At 42.7% G+C, this 23,488-nt stretch overlaps 1 protein-coding gene and 1 pseudogene across 1 annotated transcript in view; both read left to right on the top strand.

Annotated features, from left to right (window-relative positions):
* The window catches only part of UBR1 (ubiquitin protein ligase E3 component n-recognin 1), a 158,669-nt gene extending 148,482 nt beyond the window's left edge, over positions 1 to 10,187 (top strand). Inside the window, exons 45-47 of the mRNA XM_011941205.1 lie at positions 2,695 to 2,865; positions 4,792 to 4,893; positions 7,597 to 10,187. Of these exons, the coding sequence (XP_011796595.1) occupies positions 2,695 to 2,865; positions 4,792 to 4,893; positions 7,597 to 7,738 (415 nt within the window). The 3' untranslated portion in view covers positions 7,739 to 10,187. The remainder of the gene's footprint in view (positions 1 to 2,694; positions 2,866 to 4,791; positions 4,894 to 7,596) is intronic.
* Positions 10,188 to 13,012: 2,825 nt separating this feature from the next.
* LOC105511124 lies at positions 13,013 to 14,138 on the top strand (annotated as a pseudogene).
* The last annotated feature ends 9,350 nt before the right edge of the window (positions 14,139 to 23,488 follow it).

Below are 23,488 nucleotides of genomic sequence, written 5' to 3'. Positions count from 1 at the left end.
AGGCGTGGGTTGCAGTGAGCCGAGATCACGCCACTGCACTTCAGCCTGGGCAACGGTTCAGCCTGGGCAACAGAGTAAGATTCTGTCTCAAAAAAAAAGATCATTTGAGGTCTTAAAGAGCCCCTCTTTGACTCGCTCTGAGAATCACTGCCCTGCAGAATGACTCAGGAAATTCTCTTTTCTAGTTATAACTATTGTTTTAAGCCATGAAGTTGGGGAAGTTAACTGTCCCAGTAGGGTCTTGAGTAGGTCACACCCTAGCCACTGTTACAGGATAAAATTGACCTTCCTGTACTAGCTCCCTTTCTAGTCAATCATCTAAAGGAATGGTTGGGTCACTTTGCCTTTCAGCCCTCAAACAATTAGCTAATTAATTTCAAAGATTGCATCCATCTCTAAATTCAGTAATTCTCCTAATCTTGGGGCTACATTGCTACCATAAAAGCCTGGTGAATAGATATTATCTTCCAGGCATTAAGAATATCAGGTTGGCCGAGTACAGTGGCTCATGCCTGTAACCCCAGCACTTTAGGAGGCTGAGGTGGGTGAATCACTTGAACTCGGGAGTTCAAGACCATCCTGGGCAATGTGGCAAGACCCCGTCTCTACAAAAAAATACAAAATAATTAGCTAGACTTGGTGGCATGTGCCTGTAGTCTCAGCTACTCGGGATGCTGAGGAGGGAAGATCACTTGAACCAAGGAGGTTGAGGGAGCAGTGAGCTGTGACTGTGCCACTGCACTCCAGCCTGGGTGACAGAGCCAGACCCTGTCTCAAAAAAAAAAGAATATCAGCCAGGCGCGGTGGCTCAAGCCTGTAATCCCAGCACTTTGGGAGGCCGAGACGGGCGGATCACGAGGTCAGGAGATCGAGACCATCCTGGCTAATACGGTGAAACCCCGTCTCTACTAAAAAATACAAAAAACTAGCCGGGCAATGAGGCGGGCGCCTGTAGTCCCAGCTACTCGGGAGGCTGAGACAGGAGAATGGCGTAAACCCGGGAGGCGGAGCTTGCAGTGAGCTGAGAGCCGGCCACTGCGCTCCAGCCTGGGCGGCAGAGCAAGACTCCGTCTCAAAAAAAAAAAAAAAAAAAAGGGGAAGGGGGGGGATTGCATTGGGAGTTATACCTGATATAAATGATGAATTGATGGGTGCTGACGAGTTGATGGGTGCAGCACACCAACATGGCACAAGTATACATATGTAACAAACCTGCACGTTATGCACATGTACCCTAGAACTTAAAGTATAATTAAAAAAAAAAAAAAAAGAATATCAAGTTGTTGGCTCCTAGGAGGATCTGAGGAGCGTGTTGGTCTTTATTAATCACAGTGAGGATCCTTCTGGATGATATTACTACTTATAGATTTCACATAAGAATGAAGATCAATCCTATAATCTCTTCCAGTTTTATTGTCACCACCAATTTCCATAAGATGGAGCCATCCCTAGTGGCTGCTCAGTGGTATGCTTTAGGCTCCCTCCCCGCCTTTCCTCTGTAGGATGGCTCATGACTCAGACTCAGCCATCCTGTGTTAAAAATGAAAGATGTTGGCTTTATCCAAAAAGAGCTATAACTATGTTCTGGAGAAACCTCCTGGAAGTGAAAATAGTCCTCTCATCCTATGCACAGAGTCCCTCTGCTCCTATGGAGACAGAGGTGGGGTTTTGTTTGTTTTGGTTTTTGTTTGTTTGTTTGTTTTAATCCTGTCTGAGAAACGGGGGATCAGAAAAAGAGCTGTCAGTACCCTATTGGAGATTCTTTCTGATGTTCTTTATTCCGACCCCAGTGTGGGGCTAGTTGGATTTCTCCTTTGGTTGCATTTATCTTCTACTTCCCAAATTAAGGAATTTGATGTTTCCCATTGTGTTCAATGTACAGCATAGATGGGAGGAGCATGGCAAACTCCTTTTTAAAAGATAACCGTTTTCCCCCTTGGTGGGGCATTATAGCACGCCTCCAGCATACTATGTAAAATGGTCTCATCATAAAACACTGGTTGACTCAAGCAAGTCAGCACTATCACTTTTTTCTTCCTAAGACTGTGATTCCCAGATGGAAGGGTGGGCCAACTCAAAGGCTATAGTCTCTCATTTCAGTCTCAGCTACTCAGGATGCTGAGGCAGGAGAATTGCTTGAACCGGGGAGGTGGAGTTTGCAGTGAGCCAAGATCATGCCACTGCACTCTAACCTGGGTGACAGAGCAAGACTCCGTCTCAAAAAAAAAGAAATGGGGGGATGTGTTTGGGCCCTTACTGTAAAATGTAATTTTTTTTCTTTTAAACAATTGCATACTTACAAGGTCATATCCCTTCAACATTGAAGACACAAGCTTGACTAACCCAATACAGAGGAGGCAGGTAACTGTAACTTGGGCATGTCAGATGAAGACTGGAGTCTGTCAGTGAATCTCAATCACAAAGCATATATTCAACCACCATACTTTATGAGAATTATCAGCACACCATTTATGTAATATAGATTGTCTTACTATGGATTAATTGGAAGATTTTCCAGGAAGCCCTTTTGGGGGCATACTAAAGAGGAATTAGCTAATTCAATGTTTCCTTGTGTTTTAAGAGCTTCCTTTGCTGGAAAGGGGTCAGTGATGAAAATATGCTTGATTGCTAACAGGATATATGGTACTTGTTTTGTTTTTCCACCATTTTCTAAATGTTTTCTTCCCTTTTGAGGTGCCCACGGTCTGCAGATGATGAGCGAAAGCATCCTGTCCTCTGTCTTTTCTGTGGGGCTATACTATGTTCTCAGAACATTTGCTGCCAAGAAATTGTGAACGGGGAAGAGGTTGGAGCTTGCATTTTTCACGCACTTCACTGTGGAGCTGGAGTCTGCATTTTCCTAAAGTGAGTAGTGAGTGTTCTGGAAGCTTTATGATGAACTTAAGGAATCTGGATCCAATGTGGGGGTCTCTATTGGGACAGTGTGTTGATAGCAAATAATCAATCAGAAGTTAGAGTATTAACCTGTTACTGACGTGAAATTACATTTGAGAAGATACTGTGAAAAAAGAACGGGTTTCTGTTAACATTTCCATTATTTATGGAAAATCTTAAATACGATAGAGTTTGTATTAATTGCTTTGATATTATATAATACTCAGGTATAATGAAAGAACTTCGAGTCCTAAAACTTACATTTAAAATGTAATCTTCCTGGAAGATGGGTTCTTTAAAATAAAAATAAACAAATAAAAGGTACATGTAGGCCAGGCACAATGACCTATGCCTATAATCCCAGCACTTTGGGAGGCTGAGGCAAGAGAATCACTTGAGGTCAGTAGTTCAAGGTCAGCCTGGGCAACATGACAAGACCCCATCTCTGTAAAAAATTAGCCAGGCATGGTAGCACATGGCTGTTTTCCCAGCTACTTGAGAGGCTGAGGTGGATGGGCCGCTTGAGTCTGGGAGTTCAAGACTGCAGAAAGCCATGAACGTGCCATTGCATTCTAGCCTGGGCAACAGAGTGAGATCCTCTATCAAAAAAAAAAGTCCATGTAAATTGTTAACTTTGGTTTGTCCTGTGATACCTTTATTTCATCTATTAACCCACCATTTCTCCTAGTCTTTCAGCAAAAGATTGAGGATAGAAAAATAGTCACTTATGGCTGGGCACGGTGGCTCACGCCTGTAATCCCAACACTTTGGGAGGCCCGAGGCAGGCAGATCACAAGGTCAAGAGTTCAAGACCAGCCTGGCCAACATGGTGAAACTCCGTGTCTACTAAGAATACAAACATTAGCTGGGCATGGTGGCGGGTGCCTGTAGTCCCAGCTACTCAGAAGGCTGAGGCAGAAGAATCGCTTGAACCCGGGAGGCGGAGGTTGTAGTGATCAGAGATCATGCCACTGCACTCCAGCCTGGGCAACAGAGCGAGACTCCGTCTGGAAAAAAAAAAATAGAGAAAAAAGAAAAATAGTCACTTATATTTATGAAAGAAGAGTTTAAGTTGCCTGCAGAGAAATAAAATTCAAAGTGGATATATATCCTTTTTCTTTCCACTCTCCTCATGTACACAGTTTCTGTTACATAAACCCAAATGTCTTTCTAACTGTGAAATATGTAATCATTACTCATAGGCATCTTTTGAACCAAGGGGAAAGAATGTATGGAAGCCAAACCTAAACACCTATTTTTAGGGAACCCACAGCAAATAAACCCACTACCTTAGCCCAGCTGTTTAAATAAATTTCTCTGTAAAGTACTTGCCCCTGTACATGTGTACGCAATCCTTTTTTATGTCTGTTTCCCAAGAGACATAAAAGTCCCAGGTGCCTTCAGGGTGGCAGTGGCTCTTTCTAATCTGCAGTGTTTCAGGCGAGCTCTAGCCAGAAAAGTTGGTATACTTCCCTAGCTGATACTCTGTCTGACTTGAGGTTATCAGACTAGGAGATGTGATTCTGTTCTTCTGTGAGGTTCCCTCCCCTGTCCAGGTTGTGTCAGAAATTAGAATAGAGACAACCCCAGCCACCATTTTCCAAGATGTCTGTGGCTGAAGTAGGACAGCTTCCTCCCTTCAACAGATTCTGTCAGTATCACTGATCTCATTTCACCAAATCCACTGCTCCTTTTCTATAGCTTCAACAGAAATAGCAATATGTGTTCTCTTTTATTTAGACAAAACATAATTTAGTCTATTTGTCTGTTTATATTGTCTGTATACTGAATTTCTAACAGATATTGGCCATGTCTTTTCTCTAGATTAACATTGATGCAGTGCCTATCATTTGCACACATACACTTAACCATATTCCTGTTGGTTTTCTCTTTCAGAATCAGAGAGTGCCGAGTGGTCCTGGTTGAAGGTAAAGCCAGAGGCTGTGCCTATCCAGCTCCTTACTTGGATGAATATGGAGAAACAGACCCTGGCCTGAAGTAAGATTTTTTTTATAATAGGAAGGTTTCAGTAAGTTCTCTTTTATATTGTTTGTTTTCTATTTCAGTCATATTATTGTATGTAAACGGTGATAGTTCTTTAATCACAAAAGGTAATTGAGGCCGGACACTTGGCTTATACCTGTATTCCCAGCACTTTGGGAGGCTGAAGCAGGCAGATCATTTGCGGCCAGGAGTTTGAGACCAGCCTGGCCAACATGGTGAAAACTCGTTGCTACTAAAAATACAAAAATTAGCCAGGCATGGTGGTGCGCGCCTGTAATCCCAACTGCTCGGGAGGCTGAGGTAGGAGAATCACTTGAACCCAGGAGGTTGCAGTGAGCCAAGATCGCCCACTGCACTCCAGCCTGGGCGACAGAGGGAGATTCTGTCTCAAAAAAAAAAGTAATTGAGAGCTACCTTTTACTTTTATTTTTTATTTATATATTTATTTTGGGAGACAGAGTCTCCCTCTGTCACCCAGGCTGGAGTGCAATGGCACTATCTCGGCTCACTGCAACCTCCGCCTCCCAGGTTCAAGTGAATCTCCTGCCTCAGCCTTCTGAGTAGCTGGGACTACAAGGCATACGCCACCATACCCGGCTAATTTTTGTATTTTTAGTTGAGACGGGGTTTCACCATCTTGGCCAGGCTGGTCTGGAATTCCTGACCTTGAGTGATCCACCCACCACAGCCTCCCAAAGTGCATGAGCCACTGCACCCGGCCGAGAGCTCTTTTTTAAATGGCTTCAAATTTTAAATATTAAATATGATGCCATTCTTTAGCACATAATTTTCAACAACTGTGTGCTTCTCCAAAATTTGAAGGTAGTATTTCTCCAAAATTTTTAAAGGCCCCAGCCATCCTAATGTTTCAATGTTCTATTATTTGTAATCAACCTTTCTTCAGAATTGCTTAAAAGGATTGACACTGATAGTATACATTTGTAGTGTCCAGTGATGAAGTTTGGTTTAGAGATAATTGTTGCCATTGCAATACTTGAAACTTTTTTTTTTTAAGACAGACTCTCACTCTGTCACTCAGGCTGGATCTCGGCTCACTGCAACCTTTACCTCCAGGGTTCAAGCGATTCTCCTGCCTCAGCCTCCCAAGTAGCTGGTACTACAGGCATGCACCACCACACCCGGCTAAATTTTTTTTGTATTTTTAGTAGAGATGGGGTTTCACTATGTTGGCCAGACTGGTCTCAAACTCCTGACCTCAGGTGATCCAGATGCCCACCTTGGCCTCCCAAAGTGCTGCGATTACAGGCATGAGCCACCCTACCCAACTAAGACTTTTTGTTAGCCAGCTATATCAGCCTTCTTTCCTTCTGAGCATTAGCAAAATATTTATAATCCTGAACTTTTCTGTATCCTTCCCTGGTGGTAGGAGCTGGGGTCCTACTGACCTACTGATGGCTTACGAAAATGAAGTGACTGACAGTGATCTCAAAAGTACATATAGATAAAGATTAGACCTCCTTACAATAAACTCTTTGGTTCACTGAAATTTTGTTCCTTTGAAATGTTGCTCAGAAAGAATAGGCTTAATAGATGGGGCTTGGGACCTTGGATCATACAGAGCTTTGTTTCTATTGGGATGACATTTGACCTGTCTTTGGTTTAGGGAGAAAAGCAGAGTGGTGAAAGTAGTTAATGACTGAGGATAGTCTTAGTTGTTCCACAAGGGTACAAAGCAGAGTTTTAAATTAATTTGGCAGTTTAAAAATCCCCAACCAGGCGGCCGCAGTGACTCACACCTGTAATCCCAGCACTTTGGGAGGCCAAGGCGGGCGGATCACAAGGTCAAGAGTTCGAGACTAGTTTGGCCAACATGCTGAAACCCTGTCTCTACTAAAAATACAAAAAAAATTAGCCAGGTGTCGTGGCGGGCACCTGTAATCCCAGCAACTCTGGAGGCTGAGGCAGGAGAATTGCTTGAAACCGGAAGGCAGAGGTTGCAGTGAGCCGTGATCGTACCACAGCACTCCAGCCTGGGCAAAAAGAGCAAAACTCCGTCTCAAAAAAAAAAAAAAAACAAAAAACAAAATCCCAACCAGCTGAGGCACTTCAATGTCTAAAGGAATTAGGATCTCACAGTTCTTTATTACTGGCAATAGCCAGACTTAAGTCATTTTGGATTAACTGTTATACAGTGTTAAAAACTGTGCAACTCTAGAATTTAAGTATAATTATTTTATTAAATTATTTGCTAGTTATTTGCTGATAACCAGCCAGTTTGTCATATCATAAGGACAGTTACAACCAAACATCTCTGAGTAGCAAAATATAATTTTAGGGCCTAGTGTTATATGTCAGACCTAACCTCTACTGTGCAAAGATCATAAATTGAAGCTAGATAACAATATGAAGCCAAAAAGCTATTCAAGCTAACCACCAAAAAAGAATAGTGCTGCTTCAAGTTATAAACCTCACTGACCATTTAAGTGAGGTCCCATAATGCCATAGTATACCTGACCTATTTTATGAATAGTCAAGGAGTGTATTTCTGCTTTATTAGCTAAGTAGCCTGTCAAGTTCTTAGTGATCAATGGTGAAGGGAAAATATCCCTTTTTAAGCCCTGTGCCGGTGAGTCCTTCCAGCTCCAGGAACATCTCAAGAGTGCATACTAATTTAGACAATAAAGATGTGGCAGTTACTAGATTCAAACTTACATGTTTTTTCTTTTTTCCCTAAAGGAGGGGCAACCCCCTTCATTTATCTCATGAGCGGTATCGGAAGCTCCATTTGGTCTGGCAACAACACTGCATTATAGAAGAGATTGCTAGGAGCCAAGAGACTAATCAGATGTTATTTGGATTCAACTGGCAGTTACTGTGAGCTCCAACTCTGCCTCAAAACAATCACAAATGACGACCAGTAATAAAGGCTGATTCAGAATTATGGAAAACTTTCTGAGGGCTGGGGAAGTATTGGAGGGTCTTTAGCTCCATGTCCAGATACACTTACATCAATAAAGTATTTCTTAATGGAGTATTGCTTTCAGTTAGCAAACATATGCTTCACAGGAAAAAAGGACGTAGATGAATCTGTTTTATGTGCTGGTATTTCCAGAGAATGTATTCCCCTTCATAATTTGTCTCATTTCATTTCATCCACTTGGTAGATGAAGTCACGTCAAACAGTTGTGGACATTTTTATATGTTGGTTAACTCTTCTGCAATTTTGTATTTGGTGTTTTCCCCGCAAGTTTAGTTCAGCTGACATTGGATCGCTGACAAGATTCTAATAATCTGTGATAGTCTTCCTTGCAGCTAAAGAAGAATTGCAGAAACCATGCAATATACTTGAATTGAGAAAGATTCCAAATATAAATTTTTTATTATTTCTCTTTTAAGGAAATACCCCTAATGTGCCACCTGCTGCTATCACCACAAATTAAATTCAATCTCGATGTGGACAGGATGATTTCTGCCGATGTGGAAAAGATTTTTTCTCACTGTAGAACTCAAGAAAAGTTAGGGTAATGTATTTATTATTCATTCCTGATGGTACAGAGCTTGCAGTTCTGTACCTCTGACTACCAGTAGCTTTGTTGAGTTTTGAAATAATACTTAACATTTTCCAAAGGCAGATCTCGTTCTGCGAGGAGATTGTGGTACCATCCTATTTGACTCTCAGAAACCTCTTGTAATTCTGATGTAAACTATTTATAGAATGAGGATAAGAAAATTCTCCCAATGAGTGGATCATGACATGAGTGGATCATGACAACTGTAAATTAGAACAATCGGATTTAAGCCAATTCCACAATCTTCTATATCTTTGTAAAAGACAAATCCTTGATGTTGTCTGTGTGCAACCTTTTCATAAACTCTGGTTTTATGACTAGTACAAACCACCAAAAAAGCCATGTGATCAGTAGTCTGTGTCCTGTTATAACATGCTGTGGTTGAGCCATCTTGTTTATAAATAATAGAGCTCTCCTGAATTTGTGCATAGACTTCTTGATTCCTGGCTTTTATTTTTTGTATCAAGAAATTGTGATATAAAACAGCAGACAAAAGATAAATGGAAACCTTCCATTTTAACTTACGTTGTTTCTGGGGTAATGTTAGAACCTTGAAAGATGCATTCAAAGACTGTATCTTATTTTGCCCTTGGCTACTAGTGTCTCACATACGTGTGTAAATGTTTTCTTACCTTCTTTTTGCTCAGCAAAGGCAGGCAAGTAAAAATATATTTGCTAAGTGATTCGTGATGCACATTTGGGGCTAGATTTTTTTGATCCTTTTATGTAAAGAAAAGTGATCTTGCAGTAAGGGATTGGCCTGAGCAGACGTCAGAATCACAATCATGATTTTCTACTTGAATAATTACAATTCAGAAGGTATCCGGATAAATAGATACATCTCTAGTGAACAATTTGTAAAAATAACAGGTAAGGATCAGGAAATTCAGTATTCAGTTTGTCAGATTTGCCAGAATAATTAAAGTATTTGAACATTTGTGTTTGTTATGTAATTGTGTTGAGTGGATTGTTTGGGAAATCTGGGCTAGAATAGGAAACAGAAGATGCTGACTTCTACCCTAATAGATGGGCCCCAATTCAGCAAAGATAAACGGACTTTCTTTTAGTCCTTTTTATATTAACTTAATAAATTCTGGAGTTAGACTCTTAAGAGGACAGAGGGACTATCTGGCAATGTCCAGCCAGACCTTTACTGCCAAAGAACCCGTTTCATATTGCGTTCCACTGATTGCGATTGATTCCGATTTTTGCACTGTAGGTGAGCATATGTCTCAGTGCTGCCCCAAGCCCCAGGGATTTCTCATTATGTTCAAATGTCCTAGTGATTTACCTTAATCATTGCAAACAATTATGGTTATGAAGTTTACTTACAAACAAGCAACTGAGTCACTTTATTTTCTTTAGTGTAGTATGTGAAGGCACTGGTTCAACAGGATGGCTCCAGAACTGTGTTTTCCTAATGTTTGGTGAGGGGCTAGTGAGAGTTTTAATGATATGGTGAAGAAAAATATATCTGTATAATTAATTTATTATATTGGTGTATGGGCTGTGAGTTCACCTTTTAGTGGTCATTTGTCATTTCATAACAACTATGCATTTTGGTTCACTGTGATGATTATCTATATTTAGTGACTGCAACATGTTTATACCACTGATTCAAATTCCATCCATGATGAAGTTATACAAATAATGCATATATTGATAACTTTTATTGCAAAAATGTAAATTTAAAACTTGTATAATGTTCTTGTGCTTTTTAAAATAAAATATATGTGTATATTTAAAAAGAAAAAAAAAGGGACTTCTCATGTTTGGGGATTTGGGTTTGAAGTATAAAAATCAGGCTGGGCGCGGTGGCTCAAGCCTGTAATCCCAGCACTTTGGGAGGCCGAGACGGGCGGATCACCAGGTCAGGAGATCGAGACCATCCTGGCTAACATGGTGAAACCCCGTCTCTACTAAAAAAAAAATACAAAAAACTAGCCAGACGAGGTGGCGGGCGCCTGTAGTCCCAGCTACTCGGGAGGCTGAGGCAGGAGAATGGCGTAAACCCGGGAGGCGGAGCTTGCAGTGAGCTGAGATCCGGCCACTGCACTCCAGCCTGGGCGACAGAGCGAGACTCCGTCTCCAAAAAATAAAAATAAATAAAAATAAAAATCTGTGCCTAGGAAGACTCTCCAGTCAAAACCTTTGTCAGCCCAGGCAAATGTTTTAAAAGACATAGGTGTTTAGTATATATGGGTCTCCAAACTTTTTTAGCCATATACTCTATCAATAAATAGTTTTTAAGCTTGCATACCAAATAGAATATAAACACATACACATATTTTATATTCTATATGCAGTGCTTTACTAATACATGCAAATTATAAAACATAGCTTTAAAAAGGAGATTTAAAAATCAGTTAAAAATAGATATTTAAATATCTTCCAATCCAATCTGCGTCCTTTTGGATGCACGCTCTAATATGAAGACAGCTGTCTAGAGTAGCAGTATCCAGAAGAGTTTTGCAGTAATAGAAATGTTCTGGCCGGGTAATCACAGCACTTTGGGAGGCTCACACCTGTAATCGCAGCACTTTGGGAGGCCAAGGCAGGCGGATCACGAGGTCAGGAGATTGAGACCATCCTGGCTAACATGGTGGAACCCTGTCTCTACTAAAAATACAAAAAATTAGCCAGGTGTGGTGGTGGGTGCCTGTAGTCCCAGCTACTCGGGAGGCTGAGGCAGGAGAATGGCGTGAACCCGGAAGGCAGAGCTTGCAGTGAGCCAAGATCACGCCATTGCACTCCAGCCTGGGCGACAGAACGAGACTCCGTCTCAAAAAAAAAAAAAAAGGAAATGTTCTGTGTGTATTTACCATACAGAATGGCAGTCACTATTCTCATGTGGCTATTGAACACTGGAGATGTGGCTAGTGCAACTGAGGGCCTGAATTTTTAATTTTTAGTTAATTTAAATGTAGTCATGTGTGGCTGGTGGCTACCATATTGGGCAGCATGTATCTAGTGTGGTGGCCCTCAAACTTCACTGTGCATTAAAGTCACCTAGAGAGAGTTAACAAAATCCAGATGCCCGGTTCTCACCCTCGATCTGGAATCATTCTTCTGGGATTGAGCCTTAAAATAAGCAGGGTGGTTTTCTTCCATTTCTGAGCCATGACTCTTCACGTAAAATGAAGAGGTTGCTTTCTTTTTAGCTTGGTGATTTTCAGACTAAGTGCCAAAGATTCTGGGAGAAACGTAGGCCCGAGAGGGGAAAGAATGCCAAAGCTGGATAGTTGTGATTTTTCATTTTGAGTTTCTGTGTAAGCTTTTATTTGAGAAAAGGGTACCTGGAATTTTTTTAAAATTAGAAGCAGTTGCTTTAGTTTTAGGCTTTAAAATATTCTATGAGGGGGCCGGGCGCGGTGACTCACGCCTGTAATCCCAGCACTTTGGGAGGCCGAGGCGGGTGGATCACAAAGTTAAGAGATTGAGACGGTCCTGGCTAACACAGTGAAACCCCGTCTCTACCAAAAATACAAAAATTAGCTGGGCATGGTGGCGTGCACCTGTAATCCCAGCTACTCAGGAGGCTGAGGTGGGAGAGTCACTTGAACCTGGGAGGCGGAGGTTGCAGTGAGCCAAGATCGCGCCATTGCACTCCAGCCTGGCGACAGAATGAGACTCCATCTCAAAAAAAAAAAAAATTATATGAGGGGCAACACTGAAGGCAAAGAAGGGTTTTTGTTTGTTTTTCGTTTTGAGTGGGAGTCTCCCTCTGTCACCCAGATCAGTCAAGTGAAATTTGGGGAAAAAGTAGAAATGAAGACTAAGAAGGAATACAAAAATGGAAAGTTACCAATGGAATGCACGGTAAGGAAAAGCCGGAAAGACCTGGGCATTGTGGCGCACCTGTAGTCCCAGCTACTTGGGAAGCAGAGGTGGGAAGATCCCTTGAGAAGAAGGTCAAGGTTGCAGTGAGCTGACATCACGCCACTGCCTTCCAGCCTGTGTGACAGTGACACCCTGACTCAAAAAAAAAAAAAAAAAAAAAAATGCAGGGAGCAGGGAAGGAGAAAAAAGGGATTTAGGATGAAGATTTGATATATATTAATTGAAGTCCCTGAAGAAAGAAAAAGCAATGGAACAGAACACAAATGGAAAACTATAATTAGGTAAAAATTTCTTGGGGGAAAAAAGAAAAACTTGAATATATTTTGAAAGAGAACATTGTAAAAACCCAGAAGAGTCAACACCAAAGGATCTTCACATCCAGACAAACTGTCCGAGTACAAAATCCACCCAGACAGTTCAGAGCACGCTAATACTCAGGGAATATTTTTTCCCATGAGCCTTTCCTAAGAAATTTACCAGTGAGCCAGCTTCAGACAATCGTAAATGATTATAGAAGCCTTGGCATAAGGTCTGGGGGTGAGTGTTACATATGTTTAATTGTACAGATGGGGGGATGAGAGACAAAATTGGATGCTCTAATGATGTAGAATTATTACAACTAACAAAAAATAGGAGAAAAACGGCAAGTGGGTAGAAAGGTAAATAAACTCACTGATTACATCAGTGGTGTTAGCCAGAATTAAAAAGGTATCAAGCAGAAACCCGCATCCAGGAACAAAGCCCTTTGCTCCTCACTCAGAATGAATGGAGACCAGAGATCAGATGTTTATGTCCAAGAAATCAGGATTTCATTCAGTGCTTCTCCCAGATTGTTAGGGTGCTGACTGAGAATGAGATGGGGCACCCAGAGACAGGAGATGCTATCACCCAGCTCAGGGAGGTCCTGTAGTACAATGGCATTGGAGGCAAGTAACACTGGGCTTTGACGGTGCTAGTAGCATTCCGGGAGCTGATGGAGCTGAGGAAACAGGATGCTGAGAGTCTCAGCGGGCCCTGACTGTGGGCTGGTGTGTGGAACTGCTGCAAGCTTTCTTCCTGGTGGCAGATGACATCACGGCTTCATCCCTCACCGCTGGGGACAGATCTGCTGGTTACAGAAGCCAGGCGTGGGTTTGGATGCCATCAGTGATGATATGCTTCTGGAAGGGAAGCATGTATCTACTGCCTGCTGAAGCTCTGTTGCCGGGAGCAGCCCTATTACCTGAACCTGATCCAGCTCCTCTTGCAGTGTTTCTATCAGACTGAGATTGGACAGACCCTGGACCTCATCACAGCCCCCCATGGCAATGCAGATCTTGGCAGATTCACTAAAAAGAGGTGCAAATCTAGCGTCAAGTACAAGGCAGCTTTCTACTCCTTCTACCTTCCTGTAGCTGCAGCCATGTACATGGCAGGCACTGATGGTGAGAAGGAGCACACCAATGCCAGGAAGATCCTGCTGGAGATGGGAAAGGGAGAGTTCTTTCAGATTCAGGATGATTACCTTGACCTCTTTTGGGGACCCCAATGTGACCAGCAAAGTTGGCACTAACAAACAGGACAACAAATGCAGCTGGCTGGTGGTTCAGTGTCTGCAACGGGCCACTCCGAAACGGTACCAGATCCTGAAGGAGAATTACGGGCAGAAGGAGGCCGAGAAGGTGGCCCCGGTGAAGACTGTATGAGGAGCTGGATCTGCTGGCCGTGTTCTTGCAATAATAGGAAGACAGTTACAGCCACGTTATGAGTCTCACTGAACAGTACGCAGTGCCCCTGCCCCCAGTCATCTTTCTAGGGCTGACGTGCAACATCTACAAGCGGAAAAGTGACCTAGAGACTGAAAGGGCGGGGAGAGGAGGCCCTCAATAAATTATTGTGTAACCTTAAAAAAATAAAAATTAAAAATAAATAAATAAGGTATCACTTGAAGGTGACAAATCAAGAAATAAAAACAAGTGGCCTGGCACGGTGGCTCACGCCTGTAATCCCAGCACTTCGGGAGGCCAAGGTGGGTCAGGAGATAGAGACCATCCTGGCTAACACAGTGGAACCCCATCTCTACTAAAAATACAAAAAGTTAGCCGGGCGTGGTGGTGGGCACCTGTAGTCCCAGCTACTTGGGAGGCTGAGGCAGGAGAATGCATGAACCCAGGAGGCGGAGCTTGCAGTGAGCCAAGATCACACCACTGCACTCTAGCCTGGGTGACAGAGCGAGACTCCGTCTCAAAAAAAACACCAAAAAACAAAAAAAAACAAGTACACACATTGACACTGGGACAAAGCTAGTGGCTAAATGGTGAGAGAGAAGGAGCAGGGTAAGAAGCAATTTCAAAATTGGTCATGTATTAAGAAACCAACAGTATTTAAGGAAAGGGAATATTACATAAAGATGTTAATGTAAAATTTACTGCTAGAAGTACACCACCAAAGAGGAGGAAAAAGGCAAATAGACTACATAGTGAAACAATGTGGTTCCCACCCTGTGCCCTGAGCTGTAGCCAGGATAGGCAGATAAATCATTATTTTACTTGTTTTTAATCAATCTTTCTTAAATGTATGTATAGTTCACATTTATTTCAGTGTTTATTATTAGAAGAGTTTTCATCTTTATTTAGAAGTTTGGGCCAGACGTGGTGGCTCACACCTGTAATCCCAGCACTTTGGGAGGCCGAGGTGGGCAGATGACCTGAGGTCAGGAGTTTGAGACCAGCCTGACCAACATGGAGAAACCCTGTCTCTACTAAAAATACAAATTGGCTGGGTGTGGTGGCGCATGCCTTAATCCCACCTACTCAAGTGGCTGAGGCAGAAGAATCGCTTGAACCCAGGAGGCGGAGGTTGCAGTGAGCCGAGATCACGCCATTGCACTCCAGCCTGGGCAACAAGAGCGAAACTCCGTCTCAAAAAAAAAAAAAAAAAGAAGTTTGGTGATGTTTTTGTGATGCGAAGTATGCCATACGAACTTAACTCTTGTTTATAACAATTCGCCTATGGTAAAACTGGCTTCGTTATACATCATTTTGCTTAAAGTCATAGTTCCCAAGGGTTAATGATGTTAAATGAAGACTTACTGTACTGCTTCACACCTACCAGAAAGGCTATAATCAAAAAGATGGGGAATAACGTGTTGGCAAGAATGTGGAGAAAGTGAAACCCTCATACATCGCTGGTGAGGATATACAATGGTACAGCTGCTTTAAAAAACAGATGGGCAGTTCCTGATAATATCCATTACCAGATGACTTAGCAATTCTCCTCCCCGGTGTATACACAAGAGAATTTGAAACATCTTCACACACACACACAAAAAAACTTATACACAAATGTGCATAGCAGCATTATTCCTAATAGCCCAAACAGGAAACTACCCAATTGTCCATCAACCAATGAATGGATAAATACAATATCTATCCATACAATGGAATATTATGCACCCACAAAGAGGAATGACATTCTGATGCATGCCATAGCATGAGTAAATCTTGTAAACATTATGCTCAGTGAAAGAGGCCAGTCACAAAAGACCATATATTGTATGATTCCCTTTATATCCAATGTCCAGAATTAGACAAATCCATAGAGACAAACAGTAGATTAGTGGTTGTCAGGGGTTGGGAAGACAGGGGAGTAAGGGATGACTGCTAATGGGTATGGGGTTTCTTACTGGGTTGATGAAAATATTCTTGATTAGACTGTTTCTGATTCAATGCGTCCTGGAGCATGGCACCCACCTTCAAAGCTGACACTTGAACTGTGCCTTCAGCAGGCCATTCCAACATTGTATTAGCTCAGCTGCTCCTGAGTGGTGCAATATGCAGTACAACCAGGGTAGCCCATAGTCACTGGCCCACTGCAGCACTTTTTTACTGTGAGGTGGGTTCCCTGGTTACATGCTGTGCTGAGTGGAATTCCATGTTGTAGAACAGGTACTTGACAAGCCCCCAGATACTGGTGCTGTCTGAAGCTCTGTGGGCAGGAAAGGCAAACCCATACGCTGAATAGGTATCTGTTCATATGCGAATGAACGACTGACTCTTCTAGGATAGAAACATCTCAGCCAGGCACAGTGGCTCATGTCTGTAATCCAAGCACTTTGGGAGGCCAAGGCAGGAGGATTGCTTGAGCTCAGGAGTTTGAGACCACCTTGGGCAACATAGTGAGACCTTGTCTCTACTAAAAATAAAAAAAATAATTAGCCAAGTATGGTAGTACACACCTGTAGTCCCAGCTATTCAGGAGGCTGAGGCAGGAGGATTGCTTGAGCCTGGGAGATTGAGTCTGCAATGAGCTGTGATTATGCCTCTGTACTCCAGCCTGGGTGGCAGAAGGAGACTGTCTCAAAAAAAAAGTAGTCAAGTTGCTGCAAAGTAGCTGGTTGATCTTGGAAAACAGTGCACAGGCTGGGTGAGGTGGCTCACACCTGTAATCCCAGCCCTGTGGGAGGCCGAGGTGGCCAGATCACCTGAGGTCAGGAGTTTGAGACCAACCTGACCAACGTGGCAAAACCCTGTCTCTACTAAAAATACAAAAAAATTAGCCGGGCGTGGTGGCGGGCACCTGTAGTCCCAGCTACTCGGGAGGCTGAGGCAGGAGAATCGCTTGAACCCAGGAGGCAGAGGTTGCAGTGAGCCGAGATCATGCCACTGCACTCCAGCCTGGGTGAAAGAGTGAGACTCCGTCTCAAAAAAAAAAAAAAAAAGAAAAGAAAAACAAAAATAATGCCACATCCATAGAGCATTGGTCTCTGTTGCTGACAGGATGGACATTCAAAGGTGGCAGTCTTGATGCATGGGGGTCCATGCCACTGGGCCTATGCTTAACCCCCGTCTGTCCAGTTGTGTACCCATTGTGCCAGTTTCCAAAGGGTGCTAAAACATTAGTTTGAGCAGTATTTTGACACTTGATTGTTTTGGTCCCTCTTCTGTAATGGATGCTTTGTGGTGGCTGTTAACATGTAACGCAGAAATCTTCGGTGAGCACTATGTGCACTCACTTAGCCCGTCTACAGTAACATACAGGATCTACTCTTTGTGTTCAGGTTTTTCATCTTTGAGATTCATCCATGTTGTATGTTCCAGTAGGGCTTTCTTCTTGTTGCTAGTTAGTATCTAGTTGTGTGAGCACGTAACTTACCCACTCTCCTATTAATTTAGACATCTGGGTTGTTTCTAAAGTTGCCATTGGGAATAAAGCTGTTATGAGCTTTTTTTTTTTTTTTTTTTGAGACAGGGTCTCACTTTGTTGCCCAGGCTGAAGTGCAGTGACGTGATCTCAATGACCTGCAGCTTCAACCTCCTGGGCTCAAGAGATCCTCCCACCTCAGTCCCCCAATTAGCTGGAACTACAGGCGTGTGCCACCATGCCCAGCTACTTTTTTTGTATTTTTTGTAGATCAAGGTTTCACCATGTTGCCCAGGCTGGTCTCGAACTCCTGAGCTCAAGCAATTCACCCACCTCGGCCTCCCATGAGCCACCACGCCTGGCCAAAGTATGGACTACAGTGACTTCCTTCCAAAGAATACAATGTGAAATGGAGAAAAAAGGGTAACTTTACAGTGAAGAAACCTGATAAACATTACCTCAACCAGGTGAGCAAGGTAAATATCAGTAGTGATAGAATCATGTTGATGGTATGTAACCTTGATACGATGAAATGGTACTGACATTTGTAGTTGGAGTGGACTAGAATTTTTCCTGTCAGGAAAGACTAGGCAAGGGGTAGCTGAGAATAACCCAAACTGTTCTGAGATCCTTCCAGGAGGAGCCTCTGGGTAAAAGTAAACACAGCGAAGCAAGAGGCAAGGAAAGAGAATCTGGGAGCTCAGCAGGAATACTTTTCACACAGGTCAGACTGTCCTATCCAATGGCCTCTCCTCAATCCTGTCCTTCCATCTTCCTTTTAAATGTTGGCTTTTCTCCAGGTTCCAGTCTTGCCCTCTTGCCTTCTTGCTTCCTAGGTACTTCCTTGTGGATTTCATCCATCAAAGTCATTGATTCTAATTAGGGCTGGGATCAAATGAGAGAGAAATACTGAAGCTATTTTGAACAGCAGCTACTATTGTTTTGAAAGTCAGTTTTATGGTCTATGAGGGATTAACGCTTAGGTGAGTTAATATGGTTTAAAAATAGGGAAATCCCTATGTTTACTCTTTATTTATTTGAGACAAGTCTCACTCTGTCTCCCAGACTGAAGTGCAGTGACGCAATCTCGACTCACTGCAACCTCCGCTTCCCAGGCTCAAGCGATCCTCCCACCTCAGTCTCCCAACTAGCTGGGACTACAGGCGTGCATCACCATACCTAGTTAATTTTTGTATTTTTTTGTAGACCTGGAGTTTTGCCATATTGCCCAAGCTGGTCTCAAACTCCTAAGCTCAATTGATCAGTCTGTCTCAGCCTCCCAAAGTTCTGGGATTGCAGGCATGAGCCACCGCCCCCAGCCTAGTTTTTTACTTTTATTTTCTCCTAATTATTATCTGTGCATGACTCTAGGCTAGGTGGCATGTAAAAGTTAATAAATTTGCTCCTGCAGAGTGGGATTTATAATTTGCAAAAGACTAACACAATTAGTGTCCAGTGTACGAAATGGCACAAGGTCAAACCAACAATTAAAGGAGCATCGGCCGGGCGCGGTGGCTCAAGCCTGTAATCCCAGCACTTTGGGAGGCCGAGACGGGCGGATCACGAGGTCAGGAGATCGAGACCATCCTGGCTAACATGGTAAGACCCCGTCTCTACTAAAAAATACAAAAATCTAGCCGGGCAAGGTGGCGGGCGCCTGTAGTCCCAGCTACTCCGGAGGCTGAGGCAGGAGAATGGCGTGAACCCGGGAGGCGGAGCTTGCAGGGAGCTGAGATCCGGCCACTGCACTCCAGCCTGGGCGACAGAGCGAGACTCCGTCTCAAAAAAAAAAATAAATAAAAATAAAAAAAAAATAAAGGAGCATCAAAATAAGCCTGTATTAGTCCCTTCTCACACTGCTCTGAAGAAATATCCGAGACTGGGTACTTTACAAAGGAAAGAGGTTTAATTGACTCACAGTTCCACATTGCTGGGGAAGCCTCAGGAAACTTACAATCATGGCAAAAGGCAAAGGAGAAGCAGGAGGCACCGTCTTCACAAGACAGGAGGACAGAGTGAGTGTAAGCAGGGGAAATGCCAGACGCTTATAAAACCACCGGATCCCATGAGAACTCACTATCAAGAGAGCAGCATGGGGGGGACCACCCTCATGATCCAATCGCCTCCACCTAGTCCCGCCCTTGACACGTGGGGATTATGGGGATTACGGTTTGAGGTGAGATTTGGGTGGGGACACACAGCCAAACCGTATCAAAGCCTGGTTTGAAGTTTTCAAATGTTTTGTGATAATTCTTAGCAAAGATAACACAAACCATAGGAGTTTTACAGCCATTTATTGAAGAAATCCCTGAGTTCTAACATAGAAATAAATAATTAATGCAGAAACGACAAAAGCAAGGATATATAAATGAATAATATTATGAATGCAAATTAAAAGATGCAAGAAAATGTAAGAGTTGAAGTCGAGCTTTACTTCCTGTAGGAAGTGCTGTTTTTTAACGCTCCCCGTGGCAGGCACACAGCAATGTCCACTTGCCTCCACGGGATGTCCATGTTCTACCCTGAAACCTGTGAGATGTTTACCTTACGTGGCAAAAGGGACTTTATAGGTGTGATTATGTGTGCAAATCTTGAGATGGAGAGTTTCCTGGATTATCCAGGGGAGCCCAAATTAATCACATGGATTCTTTTTTTTTTTTTTTTTTTTTCCTGAGAAGGAGTCTTGCTCTGTCACCCAGGCTGGAGGGCAGTGGCGCGATCTCTGCTCACCGCAAGCTCCGCATTCCAGGTTCAAACGATTCTCCTGCCTCAGCCTCCTGAGTAGCTGGGACTACAGGTGCGCGCCATCAGTCCCGGCTGATTTTTGTATTTTTAGTAGAGACGGTGTTTCACCATGTTGGTCAGGCTGGTCTCAAACTCCTGACCTCGTGATGTGCCTGCCTTGGCCTCCCAAAGTGCTGGGATTATAGGCATAAGCCACCATGCCCGGCTAATCACATGGATTCTTAAAAGGAGAAGAGGCTTACAGAAGCCTGGGTCAGAGAGACATGCCATGAGGACTTGGCCCACTGTTGCTGCTGACTTTGAAGACGGAGGAAGTGGGCCATAAGCCAGGGCATACGGGCAGCCTCTAGAAGCTGGAAAAGGCAAGGGATCAAATTCTCTCCTTGCGCCTCTAAAAAGGAAGGCAGCCCTACCAACTCCTTCATTTAAGCCCGGTGAGACCCATGTTGGACTTCTGAGCGACAAGGCTGTAACATAAAAATGTCGTGTTGTTTAAGCCACTAGGTTGGTGTTCATTTGTTACATCAGCACAGAAAGCTGGTGTGCGCTGCCCCCAGCCCTGGGTAGAACTGAACACTCTGTGCATTTGCTGCCCTGCTGGATCCTAAGTAGATGTTGATCAGAGGACCTATTTCCAAGATGGCTCCCTAACATGGGTGTGAAATATTTTTTTCCAATATTTTATTATGAATGTTTTATTTTCTCTTCTTTTTTTATAGACAAGGTCTTACTCTGTTGCCTAGGCTCGAGTGCAGTGGTGCAATCACAGCTCATTGTAACCTTGAACTCCTGGGCTCAAGTGATCCTCCCACCTCAGCCTCCCAGGTAGCTAGGACCACAGGCATGCAACACTATGAAGGGCTAATTTTTTATTATTTTTAAATTTTTGGTAGACATGGGGTCTTACTGTGTTGTCCGGGCTGGTCTTGAACTCCTGGCCTCAAGTAATCTTCCCATTATAGCCTCCCAAAGTGCTGAGATTACAGCCATAAGCCACCAAAACTGGTCTATTATGAATATTTTTAAACATACAGCAAAGTTGAAAGAACTTTATAGCGACCATCCATATACCACCACCAAGATTCTACCAGTAGTAATTTGCTATGCTTGCTTTATCATGTATCTATCCACCTATCCATCCCTCTGTTCATTCATCAATCCCTCTTATTTTTTGGAGAAAATTGAAAGTCAATTGCAGTAATTAATACATATCCCCCCTAATGTATTTTGCATGCATATAATTAACTAGAGCTCAATATTTTTTGCAGGTTTTTTTCTCTTTTTCTTTTTTTTCAAGACAGGGTCTCACTCTGTCACATAGGCTGGAGTGCAGTGGTACAATCCCACCTCACTGCAGCCCCAACCATCTGGGCACAAACAGTCCTCTCACCTCAGCCTCCCAAGTGGCTGGGACTACAGGCGCATGCCACTATACCCAGCTCATTTATTTTTATTTGTGTAGAGAAGGGATCTCACTATATTGCCAAGACTGGTCTTGAACTCTTGGGCCCAAGCAATGCTCCTGCCTTGACCTCCTAAAGTGCTGGGAAAGGCATGCAGGCCACAGTGCCTGGGCAGTTTTTTCTTTTGATATAAAATTTACATTCAATGAAATGCACAAATCTTAAGTGTACATTCACAGAGTTTTGACAAATGAATGCACTTGTAGAACATTATCATTACCTTCTATACCTTACCAGCTAATCCCAGCCCCTGTCTCCTCAGAGGCAACCATTGTTCTCATTTTTTTCTACCATAGATTAGTGTGTTTCATGCTAGAGTTTTACATAACTGGAATAATCCAGTATATTCTCTTTTCCATAAGACTTCTTCATATAAATAGAATCATATAATATGATGCTTTGGCAAGGTTTATTTCATTCAGCATATTGTTTCTGAGATGCATCGGTGTAGTTTTGTGTATTAGGTTATTTTTAGTGTTGAGTGATATTCCACTTATGAACATAGTACAGTAGTTTGTAGTCTATTCTCCTTCGGACCTGAGCTGTTTCCTATTTTGGGATATTATAAATAAAACTACTTTGAACATTCTTGAGTTAGTCTTTTTGTGAAAATATGTTTTCATTTCTTTTGGGTACATATCTTGAAGTCAAACTGCTGATTCATAGGATAGACATATGTTTAGTCTGAATGAAATTTCCAGATCTTTTTTTCAACATGGATGTACCATTTACATTCTCACCAACAATGTGTGAGAGCTCTGGTTGCTCCACATCCTCACAAACACTGGATGCTGTTAGTCTTTCTAATTTTAGCCATATAGTAGGTATGTTATATTTTTTGCCCATTTTTCCATTGTTTTAAATTCTTTTTTCCCTGGATTTTTAAGCTTTTTAAAATATATCCAAGATACTAGCTCTTTATCTGTGAAATATATTTTAAATATTTTATCTCACTGATTTTGACTTTATAGTTTCAATTCCATAAAAAGTTCTTTTAATGTTTTGTGATTAAATTTTTCAATCTTTTCAAAAATTACATCTGGATGTTGAATTATAATTAGGAAGCCTCTTCTCACACCCAGGTTTAGAGGAATTCATCCATGTTTTCTTCTAGTACTTGTATGATTTCATTTTTTACATTTAGATCTCTGATCCATTTGGAGTTTATTCCTGTTTGTGGTTCAATTTTATTATTATTTTTAACCATCTAATCTGGTTCTCTGGACACTGTTTCTAAGAGGGTCCATCTTTGTCCCAACTATCTGAGATGTCACCTTTATCATATGTAAAATGTACTTGAGTTTATTCTTTTTTTTTTTTTTTTTTTTGAGACAGGGTCTCGCTCTGTCACCCAGGTTGGAGTGCTGTGGCCGGATCTCAGCTCACTGCAAGCTCCGCCTCCCGGGTTCACGCCATTCTCCTGCCTCAGCCTCCCAAGTAACTGGGACTACAGGCGCCACCACCTCGCCCGGCTAGTTTTTTGTAGTTTTTAGTAGAGGCGGGGTTTCACCGTGTTAGCCAGGATGGTCTCAATCTCCTGACCTCGTGATCCACCCGTCTCAGCCTCCCAAAGTGCTGGGATTACAGGCTTGAGCCACCGCGCCCGGCCTTGAGTTTATTCTTAACTTCCTATTACATTCAACTAGAATTCAAAGTTTAAAATTTTTATTTTTTCCAGTTGTTTTTATTTTCCCAGCAACACATTTTTTGAAGATCTGTGTGAGCAAAAAAATGAAGTTTCAGTTTACTAAGAAAAGAGGAGGCGAGGCGAGGTGGCTCACACCTGTAATCCCAGCACTTTAGGAGGCTGAGGCGGGTGGATCACCTGAGGTCAGAAGTTTGAGACCAGCTTGGCCAACATGGTGAAACCCCATGTCTACTAAAAATACT

Source organism: Colobus angolensis, unplaced genomic scaffold (assembly GCF_000951035.1).
Source record: "Colobus angolensis palliatus isolate OR3802 unplaced genomic scaffold, Cang.pa_1.0 Scaffold199, whole genome shotgun sequence".
In the NCBI taxonomy this organism is placed as follows: Eukaryota; Metazoa; Chordata; class Mammalia; order Primates; family Cercopithecidae; genus Colobus; species Colobus angolensis.
This window is presented reverse-complemented; position numbering and strand designations above follow the sequence as displayed.